The following is a 19,355-nucleotide window of genomic DNA, read 5'->3' on the forward strand; positions in this document are numbered from 1 at the left end:
GACTACATACATATTTGCTTATAGACTAATACAGTCATACATGACACACTTTTGAAACACACTAGAACACAAAAGATAAGTATGGCCCTATGATGAGTGAGTTTAATAACACAAGTACTTTCTAGTGACTTGAAAGGATGGCATGTACCTACTTTCTAGTCAAGACTCTAATATTCTAAAAGTCCTGTGACTTAAAAAGTTTGAGACTGATTATTTCAGAATCCACAGAATATTAGGAAAAGGTTGACCTTTTCCACTGAAAATACAGCTGTTGAATTAGACAAATGCAAATCAAAACCCCAATTATATACTACTTCCCACCTTTAAAACAGTTAGGACAAGGCCCTAGGTTCAATCCTAGCACCATACAAAAACACACAAATAAAATAAAAGGGAACAAAAAAGAAAAGAAAGCCGTTGACCCACCAACAGGGCATGTCTATGTGCAAATCAAGTGACAAAGAACCTCTCGTTTCTAGGACATTTTTGATTAATAACTCAGGTTTTTAAGACAGCAACTTGGGGATAAGACAACAGAGAGAGACAGGTTACCTGACACATCAATAAAAAAACCTTTTTTTAAACTTTCGATTAGCAATGTTTTTTAATCTAGGGGATTAGCCCAAGAGATAAAAACCACTGCTACCACCACCACCAAGCAGATTTTTTTTGGCTGGACTGGGGTTAGAACTGAGGGTCTCATGCCTGCTAGGCAGGTACTTTACCATTTGAGTTCCCCCCATCCAGACCTCCAAACATTTTTTTTTTAAATCCAAAAACTAAGCTAGGCAAGGTGGAATATACCTATAATCTCAGCACAAAGGAGGCTGAGGCAGGAGAACCATGAGTTTGAGGCCAGACTCTTGTCTTAAAAATACCAAACCAAACAAACAAACTAAAACCAAGCCAAAAATCAAGAAAGAACAAAAGAGAAAGCATAGGAAATGTGTTGGGTACCTGTGTTTTTCTACCTTACAATCCCCTTCAGTATCCCCAAGATATTTTTAAAATATTTAATGTCATGTACTCATCACACAGAAAAAAGCTGAGGCTCCAAGATGGCAGGCAGTTTTCCCTAACATCACAGTGCCTCCAAGATTCGAACCCTAGTCTAGGTGTAAAGTCCTTGATGACTGGATTCTATGAAGATGCTCCCACCACAAAAAGTACATGGATCTAGTTGGTGAATAAAAGATAGAATATAATCAAAATTACTTTTCTATACATGGATATCTAACATGAATTGAGGGTATATAAAGTAAATAAAATGTACTATCTTGATTAGGACTAGGAAGTTAAATATTTTATAGGTTAAACCAGCCCATAAAATTAGTTAACCTTTCCTATGATTTTTATGCGTAGTTTTAAGCTAATCGAGCAGTTGCCACTACAACAAATTAAACAATTTCTAATAGCCAATATTTTTTAAACTGTAAGTTTTAACAAATGAACTAATACTTACAAATCTTTCACTTCCATTGCTTGCGTAAAATCATCCTTTGACAACAGAAATCTTATAAGAATATTGTAAGTTTCACTGCTAAACACGGTATTTTGCTTTTGGGCTCTCAGGAAAGTATTATACACATCTATGAGAGAAAAAAAAAAACAAAAAAACGAGAAGCTATTATTCTGAAATAACAAAAAAGGAAGAAAAACCCAAACCAAACCCTTAAACCCATATATTTTGTTTTTCAAAACAAGAACTCACTTTACCATTACTATTGTACAGAGATACACACTGACTGAGCAAGGAGATCTTTTAAAGACAAGTTATAGTAGAGGAAACTACTATTTCATCAAAATGGATTGTACCAAGAAGGGTTTCCTTTAAAAATTATTTTTCATACTAGCTTTCTTAAGTCAATAAATTATGTTCATGCCAATAAAAATGTGAAGCAGCTCTTCTGATTTTATTAAAAAGAGGACACTAGTTTCAAAATGTGTGTTAAAGTCCAAATAAACCACAGGTATAATTTAGATTGAGGGGAGCAAAAGATTCATTTTAAAGCTATCTTTAATCTATAAGTGGGTGGTTACAATGGTTAACATTTCAGCACAATAGCATTAAAGTGAATATAGCCTATAATTCTAAAATTAGGAGATCAAATTATTTGGCTACGACAGGACTTATACAAAAACATACAATTTTCAAATATACAGATATCTAACAAGTAAACTAGGCAACATTTGTTTGACTGATTAACAGTTTTATTTCACTTGTTCACAATAACTGTCAGTGAATGAAAAGATGTTACCAAAAGAGAAGTAACTACACTTTTCAGTCACTTACTTTTCTGAAATACAATTGCCTGGCTATAAACAGCCAATTGAAACTACAATCCACTCTCTTCTGTGTATAAACACAACACAATAGAGATAGTGCATAACTGAACTATCATATATAAGGCTCAATGTAAAGAAAAGCAGAATCTGTAACTAGGAATGGACATGACATTAATGTTCAGAAGAACATTCTATGCTACTTTATAGGTTTGTGAACAGGCAAAAATTGTTAGGCTTGCATGTATACGTTAGGGAAGTTTGCATTATACAACTAAACTGAAGTGGTAACATCAAAAACCAATTTATCCTTCAATTTAAACTGGGAGATATAAAGAGAAAAAGTAGGACAATATTTATATTTGCACCTTAGTTAAGGAGAACAGTTTGGGCAAGTGAAAGCATCAATGGTACTAGCTAATTAGATTTTAAATAAGCCTTCCAAAGAATAATTCCTGTGAGTTGTGAAATTACCAAGTGCCCTGAATGAGATTTTTGTTGGTGAATGCCAGTATGTTCCAGGGCACTAGCAAAAAGTAGAAAATAAAACACACAGATAAGCATGAAGGAATTCTATTAGTATTTACTGATTATTTCCCATCACACACCTAGTCTATTTGATGTACTTTACTTCTGAGATGGGAGAAAATCAAGTCATCTCTTAATTTATACCAGTATCAATCCATCACAAACTTTAGAGCAGTTTCATTTACTTATTAATGAGGCAGCACAGCTCTGCTAAATAGTTTAAAAACAAGCTATGCAATAATGACTGCAAAAGAATCTATCACTCAGTACATAATATTAATATGTGTGTGTGTATTTCTATATCCATACCTATATGAAAATGAAGTAGGTTTTTTTTTCCTTGCCCTCTTTTTTGTTTTTTGGTGTGCGTGTGCGTGTGTGTATGCAGTGCTAGGAATTGAACCCAAGGCTGGTGCATGCTAGGTTAGGCAAGCGCTCTACCACTCACCATATCCCAGTCCCTACGTTTTCCTTTTAAAGGGGGCTAAAAAATGAAGGTGTAATGTCATACAATAATTCACTAGTTGTTCAATGAGGATACATAAGTACTATCTGCATATTTAAAATTAACAAACTAAACCTAGAGAATCTTATTATCTGTTTTCTCAAATTGTGATGGTAGTGTTTATTATTCTCCACTAGTTGCCTTTTTAAAAATAAATTAGCATTGTAATGTACAAAACCCATTCACTGTGGGTTTATTTCTGATATCAAGCACAATACAACTTTAAGAACTATCAGAAAAATACTCATACAAGCATTCAAGTTTCAAAGCATTTATATTTTGCTACACATTTAAATCCTGAGACATACAAAAAAGTAACTTGGAACTCTGAATTAATAGGATAAAAACAATTAGATGCAATATTTTCACTGCATTATATTTAATTACCTAACTAGTTAAATGTTTTCACTTAAATAAAAAGTTTTTAAAAAGGCAATATATGAAGGAATTTTAAGATCTCTAAACAAAAACAACATATTAACTTATATTCACCTCAGTCAAATCAAAATTTCATCAGAATGTCTACACAGTATTGACAATAATTAATTTTATATTTTGCTTTAACAGACACGCAGTGAGAGACTCAAGGATGTACAGACTGACTATGCAGCAAAGGAAAATGACTCAGAAAGAATAAAAAGTTATACTCTGGGGCAGGGCACTGTAATCACACTTATAATCCTAGCTACAAAAACAATAGCTGAGCGAGGTGTTGTTCACCGGTTATCCCAAGCTATATGGGAAGCTGAAATCAGGAGAATCATGGCTCCAAGGCCAGGCCAGCCCAACCTAGCCTGGGAAAAAAAGTCTGTCAGCCTCATCTCAATGGAAAAAAGCTGATGGCACACACCTGTCATCACATGGTGGGAAGCATAAAATAGGATTATGGTCCAGGCCACCCTGGACAAAAGAAATTAAGTCCCCATTTCCAAAATAACTCGAGGAAAAAGAGCTGGAGGCATGGCTTAAGTGGTAGAGAACCTGCCTAGAAAGCTCAAAGCCCTGAGTTCAAACTTCAATACTGCAACTTTAAAAAAGAAAAAAAAAAGTTATACTCCAGATAATTAAGAAACAAGAATTTAGTTTATTCTTACAGCTTATGTCAATATCACAAATTGTCTACATAAGTAGAAAATTAAGTGTTTTAGATTTCTAAATTGATTCTTTTCTACTAAATACAGCCCAAATGTAAATATTAAAACAAAGCTATATTTCCGTAATAGTTAAGCAATCATAAAGAATACCTGAAATTCTCTTAAAAACTGAAGAAATTATAGCATTCTATGGAAAGAAATTAACAAAGTCAAGGGAAACCAGAGGAATCCATGATTTGGGGAAGGTATAAGAAAGTCTAAGTGAAAATAAAGAACACACTTTGCCAGTTCATACTGGAGGATTAAAGATGGCCATAAAAATTTTAAAGTAGTGGTGCAAAGATGTGTGCAGAAAAGTTTAGTAGTAGAAGGGGACAGGGAATTAGAAAAAGACCTCCAACCTTGGTCATTCCAACCCACACTAATATGATGTCCTAATTATTTTTCCTTTCAAATAAAAGGTATAATATTTGCTCTGAAATTGTGATCATGTTATTTTTGAAGTTTAGTGATGCACCACATCACACTTTGGCATATCAGGGACCACGTATAGGACAGAGGTATCATTACAGTATGTAGTCTACTGCTGTCGTAGCCATATTTTGTATAAATGCACTCATGCTGTCTACACAATAATGAAATCACCCATGACATATTTCTCAGAACACATCCCTGATGTTAAGGAATGCATGACTATTAATTTTTGATAAAAATGTATGCTGACGATAGTTTTAATTAAGAAAATCTCAAATATAAACAAAAATATAATGAACAGTATCACGAGCAGGTACCATAGTACACATGTGTAACCTCAGCACTTGGGAGAAGGAGGCAGGAGAATTGTAAGTTCGAGGTCAGCCTGGGCCACATACGGATTTCAGACTAGTTTGGACTACACAGTGAGACTCTGTCTCAAAAATCCAAAAGGAAAAAAAAGTATCATGATCTCCACCTCCCATATGCCCATTAACTACATTTAGTAATTGGCCAGATGTGCTTTCTTTGTTCTTTATGAGTTAAGAATTTAAAAATAAATTACAGAAATACTGACCTTCTTCCAGCTCTAAATACTTTGAGCAGATCTCAAAATTTAAGAACATTATTCTATAAATCATATATAATTAAAGAGTTATTCTTAATATTACCTATCATTCTTAATTGTGCCAAGATGTCTTTGTTAATTTAAAGTACAAACAAAACATACAGAAACTTAAGTTCTACCTCTATGGTAGAGAACCTGTAGTTTGTTGGGCTAAGACCTCATGTTGCTATTAGAAACAAGACTCTATGGGCATGTTTACCTTTGTTCTCCTTTGACTGGCAGGCCTTCAACACATCTTTCTCAGTAATAGCTTCTATAGGTGAGGGTGTTGAGCTCAGGGAATGTTTGTCATCTTCATACCACAACTTTAAAACAAAATTACTCAGTTAAACAAAAACAGGTAAATACAGTGATCTTTTCAGTGTAAGGGCAGGTTAATCTAGGACCTAGAGATATACTTCAACAAAATCTGTTTTGCTTATGCTGAAACCAAATTACCTCAGGAACATCAAATGGAACTTCCTGATTACTGTTTCTAAGGATTTCAGCTAGCAATCTTAGTGTTTTCTCACGAGGAATAACATTTTCTTCTTGCATCCTATTCCAGACAGCATCAGCTCTTTGCCAATCACCATTTATTTCTGTAGAATGTAAGTAAGCAGAAATTAATGAAGATACTAAACATAATTCATGAAAATATTTAGAACTTCTTGTTACTTGATGCTGAGGAGTGCATTGTTCCAAATGTTGCCTTCAGGGAGAGGAACCAAAAGTGAATGTGGCGCAAACGTGAGGGGACATTTTTCTGGATAGCTAGAAGACCTTTTGTATTATAAGCCAGAGAAATGCCTTACCTGTTAAAGCATAATAACAATTTAAAAAACCTCCGTATTTTTATTAAAAACTTTGAGAATCATGTTGATACAGAGTTTGTGTTTTAAAGTGAGTGAGAAATTCCCCACCGCCAAAATCAAAATTGGAAGCAGGTACCAATTCAACTACGCCCTTCAGTATGCAGCTGTAGGTCTAAAATGATTAAAAGGGCTCAATGAATGATTTTTCCTTAAAAGTACAAATCTATAAGCCCTTTTTACTTAGTTGAATAGATACATTTGTTTGTAACTCTTCTGTTGCCTTGAAGAACCTCTGACTGTGTGATAGATTACATTTTCTTATCTCAAAGATATCTTAACAATATTAAAGGGTTTAAGAAGTCTCTTGGAAAGGAAACAGGCAGATTCCTTCATATTGAGAAACCCAGTTCTTTTTACATGATGACCCAGTCTTCATATATAGCAAAAACTGGACTGGGGGTGTGCCTCAAGTAGTAGAACACTTGTCTCCCAAGTGTGAAGCCCTGATTTCAAACCTCAGTGTCACCAAAAATAAATAATAATTAATTACAAATAATAACTATCATTATTAAAAAATAATAACTATGATGATAAAAACAAAGAGCAAAAACTTAAATAGTGCCTAAAATTAGGTATCTTTTCTCTCCAAATTGTAAATACTTATAAGGAACAGTTAGATTTTATAGGGTCTAATTCTAGGAAGGGAGCTTATTTTAGAGCACAAACATTCCAGAAAATATGAACAGATTTGTTCCTCAGCATTGTAAAGGAAAAATACTAAAATATTAAAACAAATGGCATTTTCTTAGATGTTCTCCCCCAAAACAAAAACCCCAGTGTTTTGATAGCTAATGCCTTCTAAAAGTAAAACATTCAGGTAACAAAAATGAAACATATTCATATAGAAATACGCAATAAAGAAAAATGTAAGTAGAAAAATTTCCCCAGATCACACATAGATTTGCAGCTTACATTTTCATGTAAACCATATAAAAAGGAGGCCTAAATCATAGAAATTAGCCTAAAGTTCAGAGTGATTTTTATAAATATTTTGATAATGAAGTCGTTAGCTAAAATAAAACTTTACATTACAATAGTAAATTTTCAAAAACAAGACTCTCATAAGATTTTTGTTCATTTAAATGTTCTCATGTAATATAAAATCCAAGCATTTCGAGTATGACTAAGGAAAAAAAAAATCCAAGCCTAAGAATCTTTATCTGTGGAAGGAAAAAAGTAGAATACTTCTGGTGGCTGCCAAAGAGAACCTGTGGACTGTGGGAGGCACTCAGGTAGTTTTCAAAAGCCAGTAATGGTACTGTGTAAGTACTTTTAATGGGCATTAACTTTTAAGCTAACAAAACTATTACAAACAATGAAGAAAACTTGGGTAGATGATTTACAACCCTGTAAGAACTCTGAAAAGATAAATTTTCTTCTTTTAAAAAAGGCACAAAATGATATAAAAAGCATCTACTTTGGGAGGACAAAGATATTATGAGATACCTGATAAAATGGACTGGAAACTTGCAAAAAGAAAGTATTTCAAAATTCAAATGGGAATTAGTATAACATAGTATGAAATAACTAAGTAAATGTTTTTGTAAGGGAAAAAAATTCCCAGGAATGTATCTGGATCACAAAATACAGAACAAAAATTTAAGGCAATCAAATCAATCAGTGTATCAAAATCTGTAGCTGTGTATAAATCCAGACAGGTGCAGAAAGGCTGTGTCTTTCTTTTATAATATCCTCTGTCACCTTGAAATCCTTTTTACTGAAACCACAATGATAATACATGTTATTCAAAGACTCAAACAATTATAAACCTGGGCTGAGACCAGAACATGGACACTGCCTCTTCAAATACATCACTTTCTTGGATCTCACAGTTCCCTCTTTAAAAAAGATAGAGTATTCTAAATGACCTTTGAGAACTTTTGGCTATAAAATCAAAGATTTCTGAAAGTTGCTTTTAAACAAATACCTAAAAATAACTAAACCAATCCCTTTTAGGGGCTAAAATCACGCCAAGAATGGCTCATAAAAAATTCCTGTAGGTTAAGCAAATTATTTTTTCAGAAATCCACAATCTAAAATATAGATTTTTTTAAAGTATGTAACAGACCACATATGTAGTTTTTCAAATAAACTGTGATCATGTAACATTTTAAGTAATAATCCAAATCAGAGGGCAAAATGGAAATGAGGTTACAAAAGGGGATAGCTTGCTTTTTCTTCAGAAAGGAAAGAGTTAGGGTTATTACAACCAGATTATCTATTTATAGCACTACAGAAGGTGATAAGAATACAAACTGGATTAAAAAGTATACTTCCCTATAAGGATTTCACTTGCTTCTAGCCTCTTAAGGGAGTACCAACACCCTATTGAGAGCTCCTCAGACCACTGGCTCAACTATAGAGCAAAAAGAAATTGGAGGCATGTGTCCAATAGAGCAAATAGAGGGTATTACGGGGAAGAAAATGGTTTTCTTTCTCAGAGACTACTTAATTCTAAAGGAAAATTTTCATGATCTACAAGATTTCCCTTCCTTTTGCCTTTCTCCTCTCTTCTCTTTCTTCCCTTTCTTTTAATGATAGTAAAAATTCATCTGCACAGGAAAAAGGTTTGCATGACTGGCCACCCCTCAACCTTCCCTTGATTACCACCACACCTCACAGATGTTCTTATACCCAGCTCTTTCTGTAGAGCACCACATTTACCTCACATTTGTTTTCAGCAGTGCTAGGGTTTGAACTCAGGGTCTCATGATTACTAGGCTGGCACTCTACCACTTGAGCTACTCTACCAGCCCCAGAGCACCGCATTTAGATCTGCAGGTCCTCCCACATGGCTGGCATTCTAAGGACGTCCTAGATTTTTATCCCCCTGAATAAAGTTTATATTTTTGTCTGTAAGGACTAGTTTAAATGCTAAGGAACTTTTCAATATGAAACTCTGATATTTAAGTTTGCGTAAAATTTTAATTTTAAGCACAGATTAGTTCTTTCAAAGGAAAAAACATGGGTGGAGGGGTGAATTAGCACCCAAATACAGATTATTCATGTGCCCAGCAATAAGGATGAGTAAATTCTAGGATATCCATTAAGTGTATTAGTCATATCTAGGTGATTAAATGTTTGCAATATATAATTGAGTCAAAAATACCATATTAAAGAAATTGTTTAGCAATGAGTCTGTATACAGATATGCACTTTCTGCAGAAAGATCTATATAAATTATACATCTGAATGTGTTGATAGTTACCTATTTATAGAAGTGACTGATAAATCTACTTGAAGATTTACACAATCTTCAAAAAGAGTAGTCTTTCCTCAAAAAGTTCTATTAAACTCTGTAGCTCTGATGAAGAGCTTCTTTTCTTTTCTGATTTAGCTTAAGGAAGTTAATTGATTTTATTTTCCATAATGGATTCGGGAAACACCTCGTTATATAAAATAGAACAGAGGTTGGCTTTACTGACAGAAAATGGTTGAAGAAAACAAAACAGTGGGGAGCTTGTGGCTCACAACTGTAAATCTCAGTTCCTTGGGAGGTGGAGATTGGGAGGATGGTGGTTCAGGGCCAGCCAGGTAGTAACTAGACCCTACCTCAACAAATAAATAAGGTAGGTGTGGCAGCTTGCCCCTATGACCCCAACTGGCCAGTACTGCAAAAGAAAAAAAAAAAAAAAAAAAAGGAAGGAAGAAGAGGGAGGGAGGGAGGGAGGAAACAAAACAAAAAGTAGTGCTTATTTCAAAGGTACTTTTCTGTAAAGGTTAAAGCAGAGGGGATTTCCTCATCATGCCAGCTAAAACTGGCCTGATTAGGAGATATGGCTATTATTTCTCTCCAAATTTCTTAGAAGGTCAGCTAAACAATTTAGGATTGGTGGCACAGACCTTCAGCATGAGTTAACTTCACTTTGATTTGGACTGTTGGTCCTAGTGAAGGAGGAGCTCAAATCAAACCAACTGCCATTTAACCTGAACACACTAATGATCATTCCACATTCCTAAATGGTACTATGTCTACATCAGATGTTTCTTGGTTCCTTTTTGATTCTTAGGACACTCCCATTTTCAAGTATGAAAAAATATCAAAAAGAAACCCTTTTCTATTCTCCACCTAATTTTTAGTCCCCCCTTAAATATAAGTGGAAAGTCTGGGTAGGCAGGGGTTTCAGGCCAAGTAGGCATGGACACCTGTAGCTCTAGGCTCAGAAGCACAGGAAGATTACCATCAAGCATTTCTTATCCTCTTATTTCTACAAAAAGAATTTCAGTGCCTAGGGACACTATATACCATTCTGTGATAAAGTTCATACTAGCTTCCACTTTGGCTTCTTTTGAAGACTCCACATTTGACAATCCCTGGAGCTCCCCCAAAGTCTGTTACTCCTTTCCTGCCACTGTCTTCAATAGACTAAATGAAAACATGAGGAACAGTCAAATCACTTACTGTGGAGTTTCAGAAGATTGTAATACATCTGGTCTCTGTCACATTCAAAAAGCTTCTGTGTCAGCTCCACTAATTTTTCCAGAGTTTCAATCTTAAAAATAAGATTAACAGATTTATACTGTGTAAAAGGTATATTTTATAGTTGACAAACAGTAGTTAAAAAAATTCTTCAAATTAGGTTTATCCATAGGGAAGATTAACTTCACTTCGAAAGTTAAAGGGCTATGCACAACAGCATGAATGTATTCAATGCCACTAAACTGTACGCTTAAAATGGTTAAAATGATCAATTTTAAATTATGTATACTTTATCACAATTAAAAATATCAGTTTTTTCTTTCTTTTTTTTTTGTGGGACTGGAGTTTGAACTCAGGGCTTCACGCTTGCAAAGCAGGCACTCTACCACTTGAGCACGCCTCAGTCCATTTTGGAGATGGGCATCTCATGAAGTATTTGCCTGGCTGTCCTCAAACTATGATCCTCCTGATCTCAATCTCCGAAGTAGTTAGGATTATAGGTGTGAGCAACCAGTGCCTGGCTCCAATTTTTTCTTAAAGGACTAAAGGACCCTTTGAAGTGAAGAACACAACATGAATAATGATCTAGCTGAGGGAATCTCCATGAAGAAGAAGTATGGAAAATTTATAGGTATCTGGGACAGAAACAGGGTAGGTAAAAGTATATTAATTAAAAAAAACCTCCTTTACTCAAGTGTATTCCTCATTCCCTGTGGTGTTTCCTTGGCATGATGTGAACAGACACATGCACTGGGAGAGAGGAAAGCAGAGATCCAACTGAGCTCTATCGGGCACCTCCTCCAGTCACTAAGGACTGATGCAGGCTTCAGTTGCCAAGCAGGCTAGACAACTTGCTCATAGCTAGGGGAAGCAAGTTAAAATCTTCAGGGCCCAAGTTAACATTTTTAGGACTTCTAAACTGCAGGAACAAGAAATAAGCTATCACTTATTTGGATAGCAGTCAAGGTAACACTGCTTAGTTTTAAGCACTTCAAATATGAGAAATTAAACACAAACCTTATTACTGGTAATACATCTATCACAAAACCACTGAAGTCTTGCAGGTCGAGCTCTAATGCCTGGAGTCTGCAAAATAAAGTAGTCATATAGCATACAAGGTAAGGCTTTAAATAAATATTGATTCTTCCTCAGTTTTCCTTCTAATGAATTTGCTGCCAAACAAGCCATACAGACAGAAACATATAGCTCAATCCCACAGTTATCAAAGACTTTTCATGAGGATTAGATTGGAGCATAAAATGAAACCTACATTTAACCTGTGCCTAGAAGATTCAGGTTATTTCAAACTGCTTCTTTGCAGGTTAATTTTCACTCCTTAAATCTTTTTTTTTTTCTTTTTCCTTTTTGGTTGAACTGGGGTTTGAACTCAAGGCTTCACACATGCAAAGCAGGCACTCTACCATTTGAACCATGCCTCCAGTCCATTTTGCTCTGGTTATTTTGGAGATGGAGTGTGGCCAACTATTTGCCTGGGCTGGCCTCAAACCTCAATCCTCTTCCCAACTAGCTAGGATTATAAGAGTGAGTCACCAGAATCTGGCTCTACAGTGAATAAAATGGTTACTGTTTCTTTAGTTTAAAAAGAACTGATAAACTAAGTTAATTCCAAACTATGTCAAATTAAACACATACATGTGCAAGGATTCTCTTGTTTACCTCCTCCCCTTCAGGGATCCCAAGAAATTCAGGAGACAAAAACTATTAATGTTACAGACAATTATTAATTGTCACAATAATAAACCAATGGCTTTCAGTTTTAAAAGAAACATGCTTTGTAAAATTCAGTGATAAAAAGCACTCTCATAACTGTCAGACATGCCGCCTAGGATTCACAACTAAATGTTTTAAGAGTAAAACAAAGTAGTTAAATTTTGTTCCCATTCTGAATTTACTTCAAAAATTGAGATACATGTTGTATCTTCAATTAGAAATTACTAAGATCTAGTCAATTAACTCTGGATTCAAGCACTTATTTTACAATGTTGGGTACTGAAATTAAAAACAAACCATTTCAACAAAACTCTAAGGTCTAGTTTTTGCATCAGCTCTAAGAAAGTTCCACCAGTGAACACTACATTTCAGTCACAGCATTGTGATAAGACAACCACATACTCATCAGCACTGGCTGCTCCCCAGCCCACAGGAGGTAACTTTCCTGCTCTTCCACTTGGCTGTGTTGATGAAGTACTCTTTGAATCTGGTATCTTACTTGTAAGTTCTCACTGCTATTTTTCAGAGATGGGCTATTGCTGTGGCGCCTTGGTCAGCCATGAAGTCCTGGGTGCATGTGATCCTTCCAACCTTTTGCCTCTCCAATAGCTAGGACTAAGACATGCACCAATATGCCCGGGTTCCCCATTATTACTTATTTTAAAAAATAACATTGCAAAACCATTAAATTAAGAACTGAAACAGACACTAACATCTTTCAGCTTCGGTGGAGAAAGACAGTTGTGTAAATGTTATCCTAATTATGCAAGTATTCATACCCTGGGATACAAGAAATAAATATTGACTAAATTAACCACTGAAATATATTTTCAAATACCATTAACACCTACCTTCTGACACAATTTCTATTCAAGGATTTCCTCACATGTTTTTTTCCACATGCATTACACTGAAAATGAAACTAACATCAATATATACGAAAAGCCCTTGGAAAACGAGTAAATAATCCTCTTTTGAACATGTCGAAATGCAAGGGCTACAACTTTCAATATTATTGTTGATCCAAATGCCAAATCTAAATAGCACAACTTCTGTGGCAAACACTTCCTATTTGTGGCTGATTAATCTGCATGTCAGTGTAAGGACAGCTGACGTATAGGGCAGATCTTCCTATGTTTCATTTTGAAATTGAGAACTGTTTTCACATATAAATCTCAATCATCAAAAGAACATCTAGGTCAGATTAACTAAATCTCCTAGGCTGCTGTCATAGTCAACATTTCTGGCTTATCTCTTAACATCTTATTGAATTTTAAACACTACAAACTGAAAGCAGAAACAGAAAATGTAATAAAAAAAAAGGGAGAAGAACAGAATTCTAATTGGGATGGCAAATACATCAAAAGCTAGTATAATGAACTCACCTCTAGTTCTTTCTGAATATTTGCTACGTACAATTTACTTAATGCACAGTGAGGCTAAATAATTATTACAATAGAAAAACTGGCATGTTTGTTTCTATTCAAGTTACTGTGCTTCAAAACACAACTTTCTGTAGTTATAATTCAATACTGGATTCACTTGTACAGGGAGTAAAAAATAAACCAGAATAAAACAATAATGGTCATTACTCTAATTTCATTATATTACACTGATATAAATCTGCATAAACTTCTATGTATATTTTGTAAAAATAGACATCACATAATTATTACATTTGAAGTAAAGGAAATGAGTATTTTTTTCTATATTTCAAACTCTATCTCAAGGAAAATCATCTTAAATTTGACTTAAATAAAAATTTTCACCTATATTGGTTTATTCTTGTTACACTAGTAAATATGCAAAATAGAAAATATCCAGAAAATCTCCACCCTAATATAGTCAGAGGAAAAATCATGTACCCAGGGCTTCCAAGAGCAGAGAAACAAAAATAAAAGCCCCACTTAACTATTTATTCCTATATCCCTGTAGGATAGAGCACGGAAGGAGAAAGGGTATCATGGTACTTATCATGCCTCTGAGCACTTGTCCCTTTCTCTAAAATCTTCAGAGATAACTAAAAGACCATGGCTAATAAGGAGGAAAATATGGACGAGCTAGCCAAATTAACAATTTAACTAACAAAAACTAAACATTATCCATTTAACTAAGTGTTACAAAAGACATTAAGCAAACTAACTCAGGAAGAAGGGGTGATGAATTTGCCTAAGAACTGACATATCTTGAAATTTTGGAAGTCAGAGGAGAAAATGACTCTTTAATCCATTCTATAGAGGGGGCCCACTCTGGCCCTATTAAGGAAGGCAAATCAGAATTAAAATGCTGAATTTTACCTGGTAAAGAAGAAAGTGAAGAATAATATAGACTAAAAGATCACTATAATCCAAATTTCTGGTCTCAAACCAAAAGTCATCAAAAGAGAATTTCCCCACACTGAGAAGACAGCAAATTGTGTTTGGCTACAGTGTGAAGAGAAGAAAGAGAAGAACCAAGAAAGAGTAGTTCAGAAATGAGGGGCCAGGAGGTCGTGGAGATAAGGAAATCCACAGACAATGGGAGTCAGGGTCTGACTGCAAATTTGTGGCTTATATTAACTAATACAGAGCTCCCCACACATGTGAGTAAATGTAAAAATGGTAACATTTAAAAATAAATAAATAGCTTCCCAACCCATATTCTGAGTTTAAATATCTGTGCCCTAATTATGTCTCAGTTATTTTGTGAGGTTCATATGAAGAGGTACATGAAAATCATTTGAGAAGTGTAAGACTTATCATTATTAGTTATACTGTTTAGCTGGTAATCTAGCTTTGAGCCTGCAATAAGAAGTACTTGTTAAGCTGAAAGCAGAACCTTGCTCATCTGTGCAACTGCACAGAGAACTTCGAGATGCCCATGGCAGTGATTACTGAACCGCGCAGAACTGTAGGTAAAAGTAAATGACCTATTTTTATTTAGCATTTCATACTATTATTTAACATCTCTCCCTGGATTTAATGTCCAGTCTTAAAACACATAATTTAATTCATTTTAAATGGTCTGCAAAGGTGACCAAAAGTACCTTAACCAAAGGAATGAAGACATTTTTGTTTGTATACAGAGAAATATCTTATTTTACCATAATTTCTAGTAAAATGAATGCTAGACTAAAACTCAGCAGACCTTGATTTCAGCTGACTCTCTGCTATAATGAACCAGAAAAGAGGTCTTATATATAGTAACATAACATTTCTGTCTTGGTCTATCGGGGGCTGTAAATGACAGCCTAAGTGAATGATCTGAAAACCAAGTATGCCAGTAAGATTAAATTATCATTATTACTAATAATAGTATACAATTTTTTCAAAAGAGAAAAGGACAAAAAAAAACCTATTTTATTTATATAATGAAGTGATGAGGTAATTTTAAAAAGTTCTCAATTACAAGGAAATGAAGCAGGAGTGATGAAAGGTGAAGAAAGGATCCAATTATAATTTGATTCATTTCAATTTTTATTTTTTCTGTACTGGGGTTTGAACTAAGGCCTCTTGTTTTTGGGGAAGGGGGTGCATTGCTAGAGTTTGACTCAGGCCTTCAGCACCTGCTAGGCAGATGCTCTACCCCTGAGTCACACCCCTATCCCTTTTTGCTTTATATGTTTTTTACATAGGTTTTTTGTACCTTTTGCTCAGACTGCACTCTTCCTACCTACATCTCCTGTGCAGCTGAGTTACAGATCTGCACCACCACATCTGACTTGTTTGTTGATATGTGGTCTTGGAAAGTTTTTTCCTTGGGCTGGCCTTGAACTGCAACCTTCCCAATCACTGCCTTCTGAGTAACTGAGATTGCATGCACGGGCTACTAAGCCCAGCCCATATCAATAATATATAAATGAAGTATGCATTGAGCAAAAGGATAGATAAAACAAAGATGACTAATGGTATTCACATGTTTAAAGTAGTAAGACATGTAAATTTTACTTAATTCTATATACAGGGAAAAAAAACCTGATCATCATTACTGGCAAGACACAAAATATATCTCACAAACTGTCTTCCTGACACAATCATATAAACTCATAAAAATAGTCTGTGAACATTTCCTGAATGGCATTCCCAGAATGTGCTATAAGAATACTGGCGGGAAGTAGAGACTACAGAGGATGATGAGTCTGCAAAAGAGACAAAGTGTTGACTTGAGCAAAGGAAGAAATGTCATATAGAAAAAGAAAAGTCCGCAAATTAACATTTAGTAAGTGTCAGTGATGTACTGGACATTCCAGATGTCACCTTATTAGTGTCCTCTAACTAGTGAGAGTTCTAAGAGGCAGAACACAAAGGTAAAGATGCTTTTGCATCAGGGCTTTTGCATATAGTTTCCTCTGACTGGAATACTTCTTCTCCACTTTTTATGTGTGTGGTCAGCTCCCAATTTACTTTTCAATTCTGTAACAATTTCCCTTATAGCAACTACTGCATTTTATAGACTTTTTTAAAAAAAGACCTATCTTTTTGACTGTAACACATGACCAACAACTTTCTGTTAAAGAAAGGAAAAGAGCGAGAGAAGGAGAGGAAAGGAAAAAAACGTAGGGAAGGCAGAAAGAGGGGGAGGGCTGGTCAAACTGACAAGCCAAGAAGACACTACTGACAACCTCAGTGAAAGGTCTTCATTCAGGAAGTTTCTTCTATCAGCCAACACACTTCCATTCATGTTCAAGGAAATCCACATTAGCTCCTTGAAGAATGATCTCACTTGCCTGTCTTGTTCTCTTACTCTTTTCTTTGGAAGAAAACAACATTTTTTCTAAGTATAAGAGTATATATGCTCATTATAGAAAACAAGACATTTTGAAAATCAGCTATCTGTAATAATCTATGTAGAAAAATGAAATATAAGTCTATGTTAAGTATATGTAATATATGATATATATGTATATACATAAATATATACCAACTCATTTTTAAGAACAGATCCTATCTATACATTGAATCCTGCTTGTATTTTCTTCATTTAAAGTATGCACTGTTATGACTAGTTTATCTTATCTCCCACAGAACTTCAAACAAGAAAACTGTGGAAACACAACTGTACTGAATCTATCTAATGATGAGATGCTAATGCTTTGTAGGGAATGATAAAAATCTCAATGCTAGGAGAATTTTTTCATAGCTCCTGTAGTCCAAGTTCATTCATTTCCATTACCGTATTTTCAATATCTCTTAGAAAACCTTAGGTCTTCCATTTGAATGACAAAAAACACAAGTTCTCACCTTAATTTACACTCAATTAACCATATAAAACACCAAAAATGTCCTTTAGCATACATTCATATATTACATCCATTGCTATCCTACCCTCAGACACTTCAGTAGTTCTGTATGATTACTGTTTATCCTTTCAACAATTTTGAACACATCCACTCTGAAAATTCTGTTGTGAGCAGACAGTTATTCTTAGATGGCCCACAAAGGCAAAGCCCTAAAGTAATGAAGATGCAGTCCTCTTGTCTATTCATGTGATAGCACGACCTAACGCTAAGCACCATTCCAAACAGTACGTGGGGGTAAAGACAACACAATCCCTACTCTGAAGGGGCCAAGAGAATTAACTTATTGATCACTTACCATAATCCAGGAAACATGCAAGCTGCTTTACATACATTATGTGATTGAATCTTAAAGACAGATATTAGACTCCCTTTTATAGATGAAGAAGCTTAGAAAGGTTTAGTAACTTGTCCATTATTACAGAAGCAAAGAGATGGCAGAAGGAGAACTTGTTCTCATGCCGTTGGTGTCTTCTGCAGAAAGAAGCACCTATTTTCTTCCTGCAGAACCCCTCATTGCTGTTCTCTTAAAATCTGAGCTTCATTTCTATTTTGATCAGTAACCTAGTAATGCTGATGCCATGCATACAGAGCAGCAAACGCAACAGGCAGACAGCTTTTCTCATTTTCAGATCACTATGTACTTTCAATTTGTTTATACCATTTTCTAGAAAATACAAATGATCTACTTGAGCTACAGAAACTCTTATCTAAGACACTGGGTAGATTAAGTGGTAAGACAGAAAAAAGAAGAAAGTTCTCAACTAATTTTAGTCCTGCTTTCCCATTCGAGACTTTTCTTTCCTTTGAAAAAACACCAGGAAAAATAGTAATGATTTTCTGGATGGTGTGCCTACATTTTCGGTTTTATGAAGGAATCAACCACAGACAAACTTATGGATGCCAAATCCAATCCTAACATGGATATTTTTGGAAAAGGACGTGAAGTAAAAGCAAAATATGACCTGAGAAAAATGTGACTACTCATGTATTTATATGTGAGCAGTTTTAATATCATGAAATATTATTCTTTCTTTCTTTCTTTTTTGAGACAGGGTCTTGCTATGCAGTTCAGGCAGGTCACAAATTCATGATCCTCCTACCTCAGCATCCTGAGTGCTAAGATAAAATAACTTTCTTAAAGCAATGGGTCCATTTCCTGCAGCTGTTTTATTTCCTTACTGGACAAAGAATTGCTCAATAGTAAAATTAATCACAATTTGGACAGGCTTTATAGTTGCCCTTTGCCTTATCAATTCAGTAAAAAAAAAAAAAAAAACACAAAACTTTCAGTAAAGCCTAGATAAAATATATTAATCCTCAATGGGCCAGGTTTGTCACCTACCATTTCCCATAAGCTGCTTACCATAGCAGGGGAAAAAAAGAAGAAGAAAATTTAAATTAAATGCCAAACAGTTGCAGACAGCACTTGTTTGGCTGATTAACTTGTAGACAAGCATTACAAATAAATCTGAGCATGGTCTGCAGCAAATTAAATTCTATTGCTTTTAAGAACAAAGAACTCTTTGGTAAAGAGGATTAGCAACTTTACACCCAGGAATG

At 34.8% G+C, this 19,355-nt stretch overlaps 1 protein-coding gene across 1 annotated transcript in view; it reads right to left on the reverse strand.

The window, feature by feature from the left end:
- Window positions 1–19,355, reverse strand: part of Lrpprc (leucine rich pentatricopeptide repeat containing) — a 99,123-nt gene that overhangs the window by 19,757 nt on the left and 60,011 nt on the right. The window contains exons 26-30 of the mRNA XM_020185683.2: window positions 11,804–11,872; window positions 10,769–10,859; window positions 5,951–6,093; window positions 5,712–5,817; window positions 1,463–1,589 (exon numbers count right to left, since the gene is read on the reverse strand). Coding sequence (XP_020041272.1) covers window positions 1,463–1,589; window positions 5,712–5,817; window positions 5,951–6,093; window positions 10,769–10,859; window positions 11,804–11,872 — 536 coding nt within the window. The remainder of the gene's footprint in view (window positions 1–1,462; window positions 1,590–5,711; window positions 5,818–5,950; window positions 6,094–10,768; window positions 10,860–11,803; window positions 11,873–19,355) is intronic.

Source organism: Castor canadensis, chromosome 12 (assembly GCF_047511655.1).
Source record: "Castor canadensis chromosome 12, mCasCan1.hap1v2, whole genome shotgun sequence".
In the NCBI taxonomy this organism is placed as follows: domain Eukaryota; kingdom Metazoa; phylum Chordata; class Mammalia; order Rodentia; family Castoridae; genus Castor; species Castor canadensis.